The 19,592-nt window shown below is 39.2% G+C and overlaps 1 protein-coding gene across 8 annotated transcripts in view; it reads right to left on the reverse strand.

The window, feature by feature from the left end:
- The window catches only part of MAST2 (microtubule associated serine/threonine kinase 2), a 198,194-nt gene that overhangs the window by 97,870 nt on the left and 80,732 nt on the right, over positions 1-19,592 (reverse strand). For 5 of the 8 annotated variants that reach the window (XM_074832139.1, XM_074832142.1, XM_074832141.1 and 2 more), the window contains one exon: positions 14,542-14,573. In XM_074832139.1, coding sequence (XP_074688240.1) covers positions 14,542-14,573 — 32 coding nt within the window. Of the gene's footprint in view, positions 1-5,711; positions 5,919-14,541; positions 14,574-19,592 lie in introns of all 8 variants that reach the window. The other 3 variants (XM_074832136.1, XM_074832138.1, XM_074832137.1) reach the window with 1 other exon arrangement.

Genomic DNA, 19,592 nt, shown 5'->3' on the forward strand with positions numbered 1-19,592 from the left:
GTTTAACTCTGCTGCTGCTGCAGCTCCAGACAGGACACAGGGATTTTAGCATTTACATAAATGCCTTCACATGAAAAAATTATACCATTCAGGCCACCATGCCTCAATATTTCCAACCATGTGGCAAGCAAACAGACAGTTTCCGATCAGCACAAGACAGACAAAAAGTATCCGAGCCTGTCAAGTTCTAGGTATCACAGATACGTCCCTCCCCTGGAAGTCTCCATCTTCTAGAGGGGAAAAACTATTCCCAGCAATAATAACTGGTATAAAAGAAAAGGAATAAAGAGAAAAAATTTCATTTAAAAATAAATTAATTCTGGGAAAGTCACTCATTCATTCAATGTGAGATGTAGATTACAATTCAGTTGCCAAAAGATTACCTGCTCAAAATTCACCATTTCAGCTATGCTTAATGATATATTCACAAAGTTGTTCTGTTACTCATTATTCCTGAATTACTTATCTACACTGTTTCCAAAAGTGACATTACACTGTTTCGCAGTCAACTCTGACCAATTATTTAGCACATTTAAGAAAGCAGAACCTGTACCAAATCAAGCACTAAACCAGGAGGGTATCACTTGCTGCAAAAACAAAACGATTTCCAAATGTCGTTCAAGCTGAATATAGTCCTCTTCATTAATCCTCTGACATCCTAGGAAATTCTAACTAAAATAAATTCTTAAAACCTGTATCAAGTGTCTTTAAACTAAAAGGACGTTTAAGTAGAGATAGTGAACTATCACCAACTCTTGACAAGCCTTGAGGTATTTCAAAGTAAAAATATAAAGAACCTCATCAAGTCTGAATTCTGAAATGTTTTTTATCTTCCCTAAAAATATGGCAATTCTCTTGTTTACAGGTGCTGTCCTGCTGTCGTAAAATATATGTAGCCTTCAAAGCCCAAAATACAGGTGATCTGGGGACATGCATGCCAAGAATACATCCTTATACTATGTAAGGGATTTCTGTACCTGCCTTGAAGTAGAAGGACTGGAGTTAAAAGGCCCTCATCAAGACACACCAGCAATCCCAAAACAGAAGAACCACCGCAGTCTAACAGGAGACCCCATTCAAACAAAGCGGGTGTCTCCATCCCCACCCTTTGGTAAAGGTGAGCTGACCAGCACCGCCCAGGAAGCCCATTGGTTTACTGCAACAGAGTAGGCTCTCGGAGGACAATGCACACCAAATCACACTGATGCACTGAAACAAGCCATAGCTCTAAATATAGGTCTCCCCTCATCCATTGCAACAGCTTATACAAAAAAGTCTTTAAATAAAGGCAAGCAACCCTCCCAGTACATTTGTTGAACATGTATGTGTAATATATTCTTGCTACTGCAGTTATTGATTAAATGCTTGTTTCCTAGTAGGGTTTTTAGGTAAATAAATTAATACATTCATAGAATTATAGAGTGGTTTGGGTTGGAAGGAACCTTAAAGGTATTCTTGTCCCAACCCCCCTGCCCCAGGCAGGCACACCTTCCACTAGACCAGGTTGCTCAAAGCCCCGTCCAACCTGGCCTTGAACCCTTCCAGGGAGGGGGCAGCCACAGCTTCTCCGGGGCAACCTGTGCCAGTGTCTCACCACCCTCACAGTAAAGAATTTCTTCCTTATATCAAATCTAAATCTACCCTCTTTCAGTTTAAAGCCATTACCCCTCATCCTATCCCTACACCCCCTGCTAAAGAGTCCCTCCCCATCTGGAAGGCCGCTCTAAAGGTCTCCCTGGAGCCTTCTCTTCTCCAGGCTGAACAACCCCAACTCTCTCAGCCTGTCCTCACAGGGGAGGTGCTCCAGCCCCCTGATCAGTCCAGGACACAGAAGGCCTTCTGGGCTGCAAGCGCACATTGCTGGCTCATAGTTTTTCATCCGCAATAACCCCAAGTCCTTCTCCGCAGGGCTGCTCTCAACCCACTCCTCGCCCAGCCTGTATTTGTGCTTGGGATTGCCCTGACCCATGGGCAGGACCTTGCACTTGGCCTTGTTGAACTTCATGAGGTTTGCCCAGGCCCACCTCTCCAGCCTGTCCAGGTCCCTCTGGATGCCATCCTTTCCCTCCAGCGTGTCGGCCGCACCTCACAGCTCAGTGTCGTTGGTGAGCTTGCTGAGGGTGCACTCGATCCCACTGTCCATATCAAAGATGTTAAACAGTGCCAGTCCCAACACCGATCCCTGAGGAACGCCACTCATCACCGCTCTTCACTTGGACATCGAGCCATTGACAGCAACTCTTTGAGTGCGACCATCCAGCCAATTCCTTATCCAGTGAGTGCTCCATCCATCAAATCCATGTCTCTCCAATTTAGAGACAAGGATGTCATGCAGAACAGTGTCAAATGCTTTGCACAAATCTAAGTAGATGACATCAGTTGCTCTTCCCTTATACCACAGATGTCCATAAAATCCTAATTATATAAACCCCATAACTGTAATTACACACTGATCAAGTAATTATGTGCTGTGCTCAAACATTGAGTGTTTTGAAGCAACATTAGGTTTCCCATTTTGTTTTACTTAAATTAAGACAGCAAGGATCTGACCGCCACTGCACTCAGAAATGGTGACCAGATTTTGTACAGGCTAGAAAAAACCCCATGAAACTATTCTTCAAAGCTAGAAAAAATTAATATGTATTATCAATAGACTTTATTAAGGCTAGAAAGTCCAAGAAAAACAGTCCTACAAAAATCATCTCTACCATATATCCGTATAAGAACATGTTCCACAACCAGCATAAATTTGTGGAATCAAAATAGCATGAGAAAATATCCCTTGAATAATCCAGCTGAACCCAACTCTTTCCTTGATTTGTTAGGATAAAGCAAATTTGCACTGAGGTTTCACCTCACCTGCAGCACCCAGAGAGGCCAGAAACCCAACACTTGAACACGTTCACCCTTGTTCCCACAAACGAGTCAGTTTCTCAAAGTACTGAAACTAGTTTATATCTTGCTGAGGGTGATACAAAAGGTGTAGCATTTTTTGAACAGCTGGAAAGGCATGTTCCTTTAATCTCAAGGCCCATCACTTCTAAGTTACAACAATTAATTCATGACATCTTTTCAGCAACTTGATATCAAGAAATGATGTAAATCATATTTCGATTAAAGGACAAATATGGGTGTACAAAGACTTGCCAACTCATAAAGAGAACCAGCTGTGAAACATGGCCCCATTTTCTTCTTCAGTAATTTGACTTCCCTGCTACCCCCAGAAGAGTGTAAGCCAGATCCCAAATATGAGAGCAAATACTTCAGTTTAATTTTGGACATCATTCTCTTTTCTTCCTAAAGATACATGACCTTAATTCCAACCCACGGCTGCATCAACTATAGCAGTCTAATTTCACCTGCTATCAATTTATTTTTATTGTAATCATGCCACTTTGCATTTCCTTTTACTTTTTTGAAAGGTTTAGATTATTTTCAATTGTTCAAAGGCTATATAGAAAATATTTTCAACTCTTAACTAGTTCTTTCAGAAGCCATGAATTCTAGCTGTAAAACACACCTGGCATCATATGCACCAACAGTTGTTCATCTATCCATGTAAAAGTATCAGCAACACCATGAAAAATGGGCAAGAAAGGGAAAATCTGTGTAGATACTTGCAAACACAATATACAGATGGTAAAAAATTAGAAAGATTTAATGTTAAGGCATACACTTTTCTGGTTACATTTTCCATCAGTTCCTAATATCGCTTGCATAGCCATGGAAATGATCCACAGCCTGGCTAACCTGAGGGTGTTAAGCTGAGCAGATCAATGATGGTACTAACTTGCCAAGATGAACCTTTGCTCTAAGCAAGCAGGAATGGCTTTCACTGGTACCGTAACCAAGTAAACAAAACTACAACAAAGAAAGATAGGATAAAACAGGATCAAGAGTTGCACAGGTGAAAGCAACAAAGACAAAAATAAAAAGTTATTATAGCAGACCTAAGCTCTTACACAGAGCTATGCATCTGTGAATCATCAACCATTCACTATTTAGAGAGCAGATGGCTGAGAGGTCCCCATATGTGAAAAATATTATTATCAAGGGGAGTCCATAGTAACAGCAGACTATAACTTGACACTATGACTTTTATACGAACTATTCTTAAAGAGAAAATTATTCACTGCCCCATGTCAAAAGCCTGAAGATTGAAGGACTCTCAGAGAAAAAAAAAGCAGCCAAGTACCAAAAAGGCTTTTTTGAAAATAATCATTAGATCTCCTCTCCAAAAAGAACAGTTCTCAACTGACTTTGACAATAATCTAATTTTGATACTTAATTGCTACTTACCAGTCTGTTAATTAGCCCCAATGCTAAACAGCATTTAATTACCCTTGTTGTAAAGAACATTATCCAACACCAGCCTTTAAATAACAAAACTTATTTAAAATTATATTGATGACAATGTCACTAAAATGTTAGGAGACTCCTCTTTAGTCACTGCTCTTCCTCTCACTGCAAGTGCTGCCAAAATGAGCACCTTATTAAGAATTTTCACCAAGTGCTGCCCGGCGTGCAGGGAAAGCAGCAGGCACGCTGGGCTAGCACCTCTCTGTCCATGGCAGTGCACATTAAGTACAGACACATGCAACATCCCTTTCGTTTGCTGACAACCTGATTTCCACTCAACAGATGTAATATATGTTACTCTCCATTAGAGGGACAGAGCACTAAAATAGCTCAACTTCACATTTTCTGGTCACTCCTACCAGAGCTGGCCAGCAAGAGCACTCTCCCTCTGAAATAACAGTCGAGATTCAGGGGCTATTGCATTACCACCTGATGAGTAACTGAAATTTGACCAGCTGCATCCACGATGCAGCATTTGAACTTCAAAACCAGCCCTCTGATGGCTATGCTGGCTCAAGTTTTAAGTAGGTACCACTGAGCTCCAATTTCATAACCGCACACATAAAGATCTCCAAGCTTGTGTTAGCCTTTGTCAGTGGCTCACTAGGTGAAATTTCCTCTTTGTGAAGAAGCTGAAGGTTTCCACTGGGGCTGCTGATGGCCATTCACATTCCATAATAGTACAACGTGCTAGGAAGAGCTAATCCTGAGGGGAAAATACATCAGCCAAGATCTCAAATGCTTTAATACAAACTGAGCTGGCTTGGACTTTTTTCAGTTTACAAACTCTTGTAGCCCATATTTAAGCCTGCTAATAACAGGCTTGATTTTACTCACTATCCTTTGTAGATCCTGTTTGAAGACACACTTCAGCCTGCTAACTTCTGTAAGAAACTAATGTGGATTTACAGTGAAAAGAACAGTGCAGTACATTGGCACAGACCCACTATTCGAGGCAGGGCTTTTTAAGGACACCACTCTAGGCTGTTTCACTTTTAAATTGGTTTTCATTCCATCAGCCATGCCTGTGAGGGTTCCTTTGCTGCACGGTACTCGGAAGCTAGCACAAGGTACAACCAAGAATTTGCATGTATGCACAAGCAGACAGGTTTCCATTCCTTACTTCATTTTATCTTCTTCCCTACATAGGGCCTTAAACTACACATGAACTAGAAAAATTTGTACCAACAAGCAACGTCAACCTGAACACTAAATGACTGGAAATAAATTATGACTACAAGTCTGTTCCCTTCTGTTAGATATTACTCTCTTAAACTATAAAGCTGGTAAGGTCATAAATGGTTACACCAACACCAAACTGTTAGAAATTCCTAATTGATACCTCTCCTTACCTCCACTGAAAAGGATGGCTGTAGCATGGACTAGACGGATTGCTCTGGGGTTGTGAGTTCAGGTAAAATACTAGAGGAGAAGTAACAAGTGCACAGTCAGCACTAAATGGGAATTTAAGATGCTGCAGACCTGGAGCAGATGTAGGAGAGAACATGTGCTGATGAACATCATTTCCTCGGCAGTGGGAGTACAAAGGAGAGGAGATTCTGACAAGGTATCACAGCAGGAAAAAAAAATAAATCAGGGTCAGTATCACATCTTCTGTTTCAATACAGAAAAAAAACCGATACTTCCAAAATACAATTTATATCTTCTTAATAAATGCAATCAACTAAGTGGTCAAAAGTCATCCTTTCAATTATCATCCAAATCAAAATGTATTTTTCAGTCAATTTAATATCTCTGCAACATTATTTTTCCACTATGAAAATATTCCAATACGGTATTATCTAAATCCTTTTTAGTAGTGATACCCAGGCTTTCTGGAATACGCACCACTGTCAATCCTTAATGTAAAACTTTTAATTGAGAAAAAATAACAAATTGATAATGGCACCAGTAACAGACATGGACCATTTATATCACAGCCTTCACAATTTGGGAGCCAGGGTTCCACACCATGGCTGTGGCAACAATAGAAATACACAACTGTGAGAACATGAATTACACAAACCATTAACTAGAAAACCACATTTAGCACTGACAGTGTTTTAGAACAACAACTAATTAAGCCTGAAAGCAGCACTGCAAAATGGCTTCATTCTAATTTTAGCAATGGGGAAACTGAGGCACAAAGGGGTTAAGTAACTCATCCATAGCACATCCACTGTAGCATCAGGATTACAGCTGAGGACACTGATCCCCAGCTCTGTGCTCAGTTCTATAAACTACACTGCTTTTGCAGGGTTAGCAGCCAGCACACACTGGTATACACAGAGAGCACAGAAAATTTCCCAAAGTAGCCACTTTCCAAAAAGCTGCAAACAGACTTCTACATAAACATAAAAAAGAGGTTCTAACACCTACTTTATGGAACTATACACGATGAGATGTCCTTCACTAGAAATAAAGTGAAAGTTAACTTACAAATATTGGTATTATAACGTGTGCTGACATGTTAGAATACAAACCAGTGCCACCATATTCTTACAATTATAACTTTGATTCTGACTGAGGGATGAAAGAAGTTTCTATTTACCATATTTAAACATAAAAGTGAGCAAAAGGGGAATGTGGGGCATACGTCAGTTTTGTTTGGTGTTCAGACATTTTACACTGAAAGTCCTGAAGTCAAGCATGTTTGTCAACGTTCGTTGCTTTAAATTTTCTAATGAATCCAAATACTTATCAGTAAGTAACCTTCACATATTGGAAATCCTCCCCACTAGCAATCTCTGCTTAAACAGCTGATGAGCTTTACAGTCCACAGACAGAAAAGGTTAAGCCTGTCTCTTTACCCTGCTCCTCCCTTCACTGACTGTGTGATAGATTCATTTAACCTCCTCTACTCACAAACATAGTATTAAATCTACAATTTCCTTATTTTTACCTACTAGAAATAATAAATATGATTACAAACATCATAAATAGCAGTTTTCATTAGTAGATTTCAAAGCATTTACAAAGGACACGGGCATTAAAAAGGAATTGTTTGTTTAAATTTCATTTGTAGAACTGCATGTGGCAATGTAAATAAAGATTTTTTGCTTCAAATCTAACAGTTTTCAATAGCACTCTTAATTTTAAAAGATAATAAAAGTAGCAAAGGTTTCTGGAGATTTGAGCCCTGTGAGAGCTTTCTGGCAGATTATTAAAACCACTTTCTAAATCTGAAGAGTGATCAAACTAAAAATAGTTACAAACATTCAGTTTTACTACATTAATTAATGCTTGGTACAAAACCTAACCCCAATGTACCCCATTTAAAAACATTTAAGTATTGCTCTTTTTTGGCTATACTTTAGGGTAAATGCTCCACAAAAGTAAAATGTTAAAGCTTCCAAATGAAATTTTGTGTACAGCCAAATAAGCATGACAGATAAAAGAAGATTCTAACAAATAAAAGCAACGTCTATTGGGCACGGAAAATTCTGGCTTCTTTTTCTTCATAGTTTCAATTTGAAATGTTTAAGTGCAATTTATTTTTCACAACACTCCTTACTGGATCCGCAGAGACGGGGCTCCAAGCCTCTGTTTCCTCCGTTTCATCATTGTGCTGATATACTATGTTTCTTCCCAGCACAAGAGGCTTAAAGCCGGGAAGGAGAGCCCACCGTTATCACTCCAAGGCAGAGCACAGAACAATCAGTGCAATTCCAAGCTCTTCATGTAACCCCAGTGTCACAGAGACCTCAGGAGTTCAGTAATGGTCCAGATTAATCACACGGCTCATGTCAAAAACCTAATTATTTTAAAAAAAAAAAAAAATAATCTTCTACGAGTCTATTCATAGCATCCAGAGAAAGGAAATGAAGCTCCCCAGTACAAAACGAAGATGCATAGAAGTCCGGGACACAAACTAGCCATCTGACCTGTCACGCAGCCAGCAATCCAGTCCTGACACACTCAGGCTGAGCCCGCAGCAAATCGGCGACAAACTTCTGGGCTTCAAGGAGCAGAATCAGACACTCTCACCAAATCAAAAGGAAAGCGTCAAGCCAAAGGGAGCGATGGCACGCTTGAAAGGATTCTGGCGGAAATCTCACACAGCAGCTTGAAAACTCACACTGTGATAGGAATAGTCACTGCTCCCACCCAAAGCCCTTGCAGAGTCATCAGCGGTGCAAAGAGCAGCTGCTCTTGACCGGCGGGGGAACACAGGAACCATCCCTTTTTCAGAAATCAATCCCCTTAAGAACACACACAACTTTAACCTTAAAACATCTTCCTGTAACTCCCAAGCTGCATTTCAGCCACCAACTTTATGGATTCTAGCACTGAAAACAGAGCAACAGCAATCACAGCAGCCTAGGGAGCCAAATGCTGAAAGTGGGGGGAAACACCTTCGTTAGGAGACAGCGTTCCCTTGTACAATGCAAGTCTTGCATTTTTGTTTGCAAATGGCAATTTCAATCAGCTCAAAATCAATTTCTTGCTATTAACAAAACTGCCCCAAATAATGTCCACATTATTTTTTAAACACGCATTTTTAAGAAGGTAGCTTCCCCCCCCCAATCCAAATATGTATCTTTGATAGACTTTAAAATGTTAAAGACTGATTTTAGGCAGGCAAAGACTGCTATTCACAAGTACTCATCAACCAAGTCAAATTCCAGATTACAACTCCTATCTTCAGATCCTACCATGATTCAAATCACAGCAGGAGTGCCCCACACTACACCTCTCAACTGCTATGTCCCATCAGGAGAACAAACTGCCAGTCTCAAAAGTAAGGGCCAGGGTGCCCAGGGTGGCTGTTCCTTAAACCACCAGAGCCCCTGCCCTCCCCACACCATGCCTTCAGAGTAAGAAAGCACAGCAAGCAACAAAAGGTACAAATTTGGTACGTTATGTATAATTTTATTATACTTATTAAATGAGAAGCTGGATTAAGTAGTGGAAACTTGATAATAAAAACTTCACAAAAGAATTTTCTCACTTTTAAATCCTTGATGAAAACCTCCATAAATTCTTTCTTTCTGAGATTACAGTATATACAGAACACCAAAATCCCCTTTATTCACTAAATCACTTCTTTTATAGAAACAATGCTTTCAAATTATTTTTAAAGCCTAATATACGAATAGCAACACTCCTAAGGAGCCCTGCGGGAATAATTCAGCACATTCCACCTCCAGAGCCAGTCCCACATATCAGCTTAGGAGCACCAGGTTATTTTTGATCTATTGCTTGTGAGCTGCTTCTATGCAGCTCAGAGAAGGATGGAGTGGTTAGAAAATACCACCTCTTTCTCTCCCCATCTATAAAAAGTATCACAAACAAAAAGCACTGAATGGAAGCGTTCTTTCTTACTCTATTTCCACATCCAAGACAGAACAGAGTGCAAAAGTAGCAAAACTCCTCACTCCTTTTCAGAACCATTTTTTTCTCCATTTCTAACACTTTGACTTCTCCACACTTGAGGCACAGCACTTGCTACTGGCAGGGAAACAGCATCGATCGATCCCCAGCAGAAACACTTACCCACCAAGACGAACAGAAACGGAATGATATACTCCATTTCTCTGCAGATACAGAGGAAATTCCCACAGCACCTGAGCATGGCAAGATAAAGACATAAACCAGCACTGAAGGCCATTTTTTTTTTCCTGCCATCAAGCTGCCATTGTTTCCAAAGTCCAATCATTAAAAAGAATACAAGTAGACACTGATATAAACTGGTATTCAGCATATCCTCCCAAAGAAATTCCTTGGTGTGTTTGTGTGTTATTTTACTGTCAGGAAGCTGGGAGTAAATTTAACAAATTATGATGAAGACTTGTCTAATGAAACACCCTATGAAATGTCTAGGGCTGTAGAAACTAAGAACCTTCAGAGGTTTGTAAGTAGAAGGGGAGTGCAGAAAAGGAGGGAGAGAAAGAGAAAACGAGCCCCACAGTGGACATAAATTGCCTTAAAAAGAGATTAGAAGGAATAAAGACCACCATAAAAGCCTTGCATATGTCTTTAGCAAACACTATTATGTTGCTTACCACATTTCATGAAGATAGACATAAAAACTTCAGGTAAATACTATTTCTTACCAGCACTTATCACCACCAAGACAGCAGTTTGTAAAATTTTATTTAAATGTGTGTTTTTACTGGATATATTCTGGATTATAATTATTTTTCATGTTTCTTATGCTACCATGTTCTTTTTCCATTTGTACAGACTTTAGAATATATTTGATACAGATGGTTGATAGCAGGAAGGAATTAACAAAAATAACTTGCATCCAAAATTAAAAACTGGTTTAGCAAATTTAGTTTTCTGAGGAAATTACTCTTTTCAAATTTAGATATAACGTGGGAAAGCAGTATTTTCTTTTTAGAAAATTTTACATTTAGATAGTACAAAAATTACAGCAACCCAAGCTAGTAACCCTGCCTAAGAAACCATGAGTATTTCGAATATGAACCCACATTTTTCATTAAAAAGCTGAACGGGTCAACAAAGTTCATGTTATAAACAACTGAATTATTAAAAATGGGGTACTGAACAAGAAACCAGATGGCTCAAATGCAACCTCAACTTGATTTAGTGGCTGCTGATTATCCAAGGAGGCAATCAGAACAAACAGTGAGCTCCAGAATGGTGCTGCACATTCTGCAGCCACAATGAAAATCTGCACTTCACAGCCTGGTCTTTTGGATGCCGAGTTGCTGCTACACACATGAACACACACGAGCGCTTCATCATGAGCCTCATCTTGCTGTGCAGTCCCCACCTTTGTCCTTTCACGTCTGGAACGTCTCTAGTGCACTTCACATGCAGGTGCACATCAAAACCATTTGAAAGCTGAAGCCAACAATACAAAAAAACCAATCTCTGTACATACTGTAGCACCAAAAGAACAGAACAGGGTAATAGCTGGAAATAATTAAACTACTTCCACTAATAGGATGGAGATCAAAGTTTGGGTCTATCACTTCACATTTGCTATTTGAAATTAAAGAAAATATTCATGAATGGTAATTATTTTTTGTGAACAAAGCATGGAAAAAACATAACCAATACATTTATATGCATAATTTATTAAAAGAAAACTTTGAACTCTGATTATTGAACCACACCAGAGAGAGAACACAACTACTTGTTCCTGTTCTCATACTTGTATTATTCAACCTCTTAGCAGTCTACAACTCAGCTGAGTGTAATTTCCTTCAGTGTATTAAACATAACCACCCTACAGAAACACACACGCTTTAAGCACATTAACAACAAAATGGTATCTAAATAATCAGGCATCCCTCTTAATGTCACCCTGCATATAATTCCCCCATCTGTTTTACATATCTGCTCACTCTGTGCTGATTATTTCAAGATTAGACTGAAAGATCTCCCAAGGAGAAAGCCATCTTTTATGGTGTGCTTGTGCTCCCTTCTGCTAATATGGAAGCAAAGTCACTAATCAACAGACATCACAGGCTTCATCCCACCATTCATTCTCTTCAGCTTCTACCAAAGACCTTCTTTAGGTAGAGTCCTCATGCTCTCCTGCCAAAAATACAGAGACATCTAACTCCACTGCTTTTCTTTAGCATAAACAAGTATAGCAACTGTTGTTGTCCATGCCTACAATCAGTTCCTGCAGAAAAATAGAGACTACTACGATTGACTCAGGCAAATATGAAGCAACAAGAGTCAGATAAAGTTAGAAGCATTGCCAGGAAGAGCTTGCCCTTCTCCAATCAGCCATGATAAATACTCTAGTTAATCTACAGTCAAAAATCTTTCTAACTCAACAATCAACCAAAGCAATCGCCTAGCAAGCAGCAATAATCAAGTCTTCATTCTACTTCTGGCTAGCTGGAAAATAATTACTTATTCCCCAAATATGATCCTTTTACAGAAGTAAATGCACCCCAGCCTCCAGGCTAGCACACAGAAAAATGCTGAGTGGCTGTATATTTCTATGTAATACAGTTGCTACTGAACTGCCACAAAGGCTAGAGTTTGTGCAGAAAATGGATGCACCTCTTGAGGGTTTCTGGCTCCAAGCCAGATACTTCTTCCCTTCTGTCAATTCCTGCTCCTGTCAGTGAACAAAAGTCAATGAATGACAGTCAATGAATCAGGACCTAGCTACATCCATAAGTATCCCTACTCATTAGCTACAGCACAACAACAGCTTTTCAGAATAAATTTTATTTTCAGAATTTATTGTTGCTTATGAGGCTCACTGCTAAGTTGATTCAAGCAGAGAAAAAGCTTCCAAAAGAACTGAGAACTGCCTACAGTCTGTATTTAAGTGCACATCATTAGGCCACCCTTTTTGACAGAATGGTTGAACAAATTTATACTTTTTTTAAACATATATATACACACATTATTCCTTTTTTTGATATACATTTCTTTGATTCCTGATTCAAAGACTAAGTGAATTTTTTTAAAATCACGTAAACACTCTGATACTAGGATATGCAAATCACGTACATCAGCTCCACAAGACCCTTTTCAGGGAGCCTATAGGCTTAACAGTAGTGCATCAACACAAACATAAACAAGGCACAAGACACTACTGACTTCTTAAATAGTTAAAACTTTTCAAACAACAAAAAATCATTTGGTAGAACTGGCTACAGAATCTGTAATTCCAGAAACTTCAATCAAATAATCAACTATATAACACAAGCAACTAACTGAAAACATCTTCATAGATTTTCAGTCTCACTAACAGCTGCAACCTTGTGCTTAAAAATTATGGCCTGGATCTTCCTGACACAGATTGCTAAATTTCTTCACATAAGGATGACTTAAAAGGCACTCACTGTGGAAAAAAACTAAAGTGAAGTAATGAAAACTGAAGGTGTTAAATCAATATAGAAAGAAAACATTCAGTCATTCGGTTTAGTTACTACTAAATAAATGAAGCACTTCATTTGTATCTCAGATATTTCAAATGTAAATACATGAGTAGTTTTGTGTCATACCCACCTCCATGCGTGAATGATGGAAGGAAATATCTCTGGCATCCTCAATTTCTATTCCAAAAGTTTTGCACAAAAATATCTAAGTTACATCAAGCAAAAAACTTACTGGTAACTGACTGCTCCACTATTTGTTCAAAGAACCTTCACAATCTCCAAATCATGAACACCATCTTTCTTAAAAATCTATCAAATGTCATTAAGCTAGCCTTTAAGGCATACTGGTTAAAAAAAAAAAAAAAAAAATCAGCCAGTGTTTCATTTTCCTTAAATAACTCCCTGACTAGTTGACCATTGTCATACAACTAAACAAAAAGGTCTGGTCATGCCCCACTTTAAAAAAAAGGCCTTTTGATCTGTTGTATTGTTCAGCCCTGAATCACTGGCGTTACACAGCATTTTCCAAACACTGTTTCTTACACAAAGGGGGTAGCTTACATTGAAAGACTGAAAATCATTTCTCATTAGAACCAGAAACCTGAGGAAGAAAGGTTATATGCTTTTGTGAGCTTCATGTCTGTAGTCTACAAGCTTTGGGAAACAATTTTAAATCATAATGTAATAGCAGGCAGTACAAAAGCTTTCTCTTTTATATAATGCAATCAATAATGCAATTTCTTCCACCATAAATCTGTAAGCATAGCAGAAGCTAAGCTCTCATAATATCATTGAAACACATGTTAGCTCACTAAAGTTCTTTAAACATCATAATGTATTTTTAAAAAATTGCTATTTGTTTATACCACATTTTTAAAAGCCTGTTTTTCCTGACATTTCCTACTTTGTCAAAGTATCTCTATTACACAGACTACTCCACAAACACCTGACCTGCATGGCCCAGGAACTGTGTACTTAGACTTCTGTCAACACACTGTTTGAAGAGCAGTGATCAAAGTTGTGCATATCACATAAATAATCAGTGACTTTTGTGGAGACACTTCAGTGATGTCAGTGCAAGCAACACTCAACACCGCAGCTACTTCCGTATCAGGATCAGCTCAAGCTGATAATTAGAAGTAAGCTTACACTACTACTAGTTTTCCTACTACACTTAAGAAAATGAATAGAGGCTTCAGTCTCAGAGAAATGCAAGCTAGCTGTTTCCAAGTGGATGACAGATTCTTGAAAATGCTAACAGAGAAAACAGTGTATCTGCCCATTTAAACAATTTCCACAATTGAACAGTTATATATGTTCAAAACAAACCAAGTGATGAATAAAGAGTAATTATACTTACAAGCTTCCTCTTCTGGGGAGACTGAGCTCTTTCTGGGGGGAACAAAAAAAAAACAGACAAGAAAAGAATGAAAACCTTGAGTTAATTTTACTTATTATTACTCATTTATTTACTAATAAATGACTGTGGTGAAATTAATAAAAAACTGGCCATTCACAAACACATGCTCAGTGTGTAACTATGCACAGTACTGCTGCGCTGAAGAGGTGAATCTGCACACATGCACAGCACGGCCATTTGGGGTACAAAAGTTACTTATTTTGTTTGACTAATCACTGGCTTTGCAGTCACAAAATCATAAGCACTCCACAGAGCAAATATAACTTTGGAATTCAAGTCTAAACACAGATAAGGCAGTAATTAGGGCTGTCCTGCATACCTCATCAGCATCATACCCCAACCACCTGTCAGTGTGGTTCGCAATGTGCTGCTTGTATTTTCCCACATTCTCACCAGAATGAAACATTAATGCAACAGAGTAGGTTTTGTGCATTCTTTTTTCCAAACGTACACATTATTTGTTATATATTATCACAAGAAAAATCTAAGGCCAATGAAAGAACCACTTAAAAGCAGCACTTTGCACCTAAGCAGCAAAAGCAAAGCAAGACGGGGAATTTTAAGGTTTTTATCTACGTAAGCGGACCGCGAGCACCCACAAGGCACAGAGAGGGATGGATGCACCCCCTCGAAGCCGTGTTCGGTTTGTTTTTTCACACCCCCCCACAGCGCGCCGCTGCTCCCCTCCGCCCGCCGCCGCCGGGCCCTGCGCTGCCGCCGGCCGCCACCAGGTGGGAGCCGGCTGCCGCCCGCCGCCGGCCCGCCCCGCCCCTGCCGGACAGCGCCGCGCGGGAGCGGGGCAAGGGAAGGCCGAACCCTGCGGGGGGGGACCAAGGCAACAAGCACCCGCCTTTCCCCTCACACCAAACCCAACACTAAGAAAACGTTTAAAATGTCCCTTCCGGACGGGCAGCGCCCGCCGTCCCAGGCAGGACAGGGCGCGCGGCCGAGCCCCGCAGCTTCTCCCTGCACAACGGGAAGGCACCGGATCGTACAGCCAAGGGCAGTTTCTGACGTTCAGAATACTGATCTAAGTGCTGTGGTTTTAATCCTTACTAAGAAAAAAAAAAAGAAAACCCACAACAGTTTTCTCTGAATATTGAAAAAAGTCAACAGGAAAAAAAATCCACAAAATCTAGTAACCCCTTTCCCATACTCAGTTATGGCGTACATGTGGACTTAAATGATGAACGATACTACTGACAAACTGTCCATGACTGGTCTGTTAAGTAATACTTTGGACATCACTTAGCAAAGTTTTTCAAAGATACCAAAAAGTTAGAGCTACTACAACTACAAAAAAAAAAAAATAATAATTAAATCTTAAATATGCTGTTATTTTCAAGTATGAGTTCTCTACAATTAGAAATTTCATTACAGTTTAACAGTACTGAAAAAATTTCATGTGTGAATTATCACAAGGCTGACAGCTTACAGCATCAAGGAATAAAATCCTGTCATCAGACGAACTTGTCAAGATCTAATCAAAACATTTCAAGTATGTAAGATAATAAATCATTAGCATCTATAACAGGTTGTGTGTTTTATATTCTAAAAAGGTACTTCTTCCATTCTCATTTGTTGGAAAGAATTGAAGTTTCCAACCGTGAAGTCTATGTAGCAACAACAGCTTTTAACTATTGCAAATGGATAAATAGGTAAGATAGTTATATATTGTATATGATTGTTTGTGTATATACTATATTACTTATATGTGCATATGTATCTCTTACATCATATGAGCAATGTATTTAAATTATCCTCTTTAAAGAAGGTCTGATATAAAAAGGTGCTTAGCAGAGGGTACTTTTCCTATTCAAATGGCACATTTCCATTTATTCCAACACAGTCAGCCCCAGAAATTTTCAGATTGAATGAATAAAGCTCTGGAATTTCATGGTACTGGCTGAAAAAGGAAAACAGTGACCTTTACATCTCTTTATCTACCTTGTAATTTTTGAGCTTTTAGGGTTCATGTTTACAAGCTTTGCTCTAGGCATTAGGACTGAAAAGTCACTTAAATAGAGAACGCTTCCTTGCAGCAGCACAGCTCTGGTAACTGTGACTTACAGACACACAACACGGGAATCCTAGTCCAGTAACAGGAGCGGACAAACCTTTTCTTTTCCTCTCCTGTACACTTGTTTTACCCACACAATATTACCTTTAATACTTCCTATAATGTATCTAATTCAGGAATAAATGCGTGCAAGGTTAAAAGGAGGACTGAGTTGGGCTTTGATCCTGAAATCATTGTTTGAAATCTGTGATCCACTGAGTTTCCAAAATAAGGAAGGAGAAAAGTACTAGCAGATGTCATCTCAATGCAACTGCAATATTATTCTCTCCATGTAGCAATTGGTTTCATTCTGCACCTCCACCTTGACAAACACAGTGCAGCTGGGGAATCAATAGGCAGTAGTTCAAATTTAATACCTCTGTGGTCTTGACAACAAAGAGCACAATCAAAGCAATCAATTTTTACACCTGTTGTTCCACTATGCCTCATTTCATGTTAGTCTTAAAATCCCCTTCAAAAACCCTGTCAGCCATACACACCAGCACTCTTCCTGCCCTCTGGAGAAACACCAAGCCTGCACCCTCCCAGCTATTCGCCCTTTTCTGCTTCTCCAAAGCAGGGCTGGTAACAGCATTTCTTATAAACCCCCAAACCAGACCATTAACAGTGGGGCCAGTGCAAAAGCATCAGGGCTGGAAGTTACACAACCATGAGCAGCATTATTATGACCTTTGCTTTTCCTGAGTCACTAGTAAGTTAATGTCTAAAAAAGTTACATCCCAGGGAAGAAGAAGAAAGAAAATTCCTGGAGATGGAAGGAAGGAGGGAGCAGACTGCAGACAGAACTGATGACCTGTTTCAGGGCACCTATTTGAGGATATCCACTGTCAGGAGAAGCTTGCAGATCTCCAGGGGATAGAACAGACAATGAAAATGCCTACCAGAGATGGGGATACACTCACTGGGTGAAGCCTCAGCTGGGTCCTACGATGGCTTAACACTTTAATGTGTGCAGTGGGACCAATTGAGAGTTTACATCTAAAAAGGATAGGGTAGTTTCAAACATATGAAGTAGCACTACAAAAACACTGATTAAATAATTGTGCAAAACATAAAAGTCCAACGGCATTTCACAAATACCTTATAAATGTGAAACTCTACTCAGAGGCAGTCTTATAGTACAGATTAAATGTTTTAGATAGGAAATGATGAGGGAGGTGGTGCGATTTGACTGGTTTCCACCCACTCCATAAAGGAGTTTGGCATTACACATCCATGTATCCTGAAAAAATAAATCACATTTTAAGAGGTAAGATAACTAATAAAAGAGTGATGAGCTGTGACTACTTGGTCTGAAACACTATTTAGAGGGTGCAGCTGTAATCCTTTAAATAAATATGCTAGCTTATCCTAAAGGACATTTTTCATTTAAGACCACTCTTCTGATGAGAATAACACATGAACATTCAGGATTTCAAAGCGCCTCTTCCGACAGCACATCTGCCTCCCCGAGCACTTGTGCTGCCAGTACCTATATATATTACCATTATTACTTCAACCAGCCTCCATCCCACCTGCTCTCTAGGTCAATAATACAACCCTCAAAATAGAGGCTTACATTTATATTTGATTTATATGAAGTGATAAATACCATAAGAATATTTTTAAAAGATTGTTGCACATTATTCACACACAACTTTCAGAAGTGGAAACAAATAACTGCTTTCACAGATCCTAAAAAATAAGCAGTGTATTAAATCTTGCAGTACCCAAACACAGGAACAGACTGTTCTGCAAGTTAATTTTTTGTATCAGTTCCATATTGAAAGGCATAATTATTAAACATGCAACTTGATCTCTCCATGACAAAAGAAGCAGCAGATTTTCAGACAACTAGTTAAAAACGAACCTTGGGAAAGAAATTCAGCATCATGGAATTTATAAAAAGCTGGTTCGAATACCCTCCTTCAAAAGAGTTCCTTATATTTATTTCCTTTTTTCTTAAGTTTATCATCTCAGATCCTGCAGATATAAAATCAGCTGGACATGGTAACATACTACAGTTCAGGTTTCACAATAGGACTGGATCCTCACTGGACCTATCATTTTTGAGGCAGCAAAAAACTAGAAGAGAAAATATATTGGACATTTTAAGCGTCGTTCTTCTGTTTACATAATACTGTTTAGTGCATAGATCCTGAAAACGTATTCTGTTGTGGTCTTTTGTATACAGAAACTGCATCTGAGAACAGGAATGTTTCAGGCAGCAGAAAGAGGGCTGGCTTTTTGCATACATATATGCACACGATATGAAACAGAAATAAAGTCTGAAAATCTCTTTGTTTCTTGACCTACAACTCGTATCTTTTAAACAGATACGTTATGTTATAAAAGTGTGAAGGAAACAGGAGCCCATCACTCAAGATTGTCACTTTCTCTCAGTCTTGTAATTTGTCCTTGAATATGTAGCTGCGCATATGGCACAGACCCACAGGCAAAGTTGGATGCTAGAGTCTGCACTGATGGCAGCTTAAATGTAGTCCTCTCAAACTGAAGTGAGAACCATCGCTACACAGGATGTTCCATATTTTTGCCAGAGCGGACAGCATGATTCCTGAGATTGCCTTTGACCTTGGCTTTCTTGCAAGGTAGCTTACTATCATACCAGTTGGGACAATAGGCAAATATTTTTACAGCTTTAACAGTAAATACATTTCAGTTAATAAGTTAATATTTCACAGATGATGAAATTCCACTGACACTCATTGACCTGGTACCATGCACTCATGTTTTAATATTTTTCCTTTGCTGACTATGTTTGCTTTAGGGTATACTACCAACCAGCAGGGGATTAATTAAATCTCTTTCTATACATAACCATTTGCATTACAGAAAAGATATAATGAGGGCTGGAATCTCCAGTTCTGATGGAAAATATAACCTGGCCATGCAAGGACAAACTATAATCCAT

This window comes from Strix aluco, chromosome 8 (assembly GCF_031877795.1).
Source record: "Strix aluco isolate bStrAlu1 chromosome 8, bStrAlu1.hap1, whole genome shotgun sequence".
NCBI classification, from domain to species: Eukaryota; Metazoa; Chordata; class Aves; order Strigiformes; family Strigidae; genus Strix; species Strix aluco.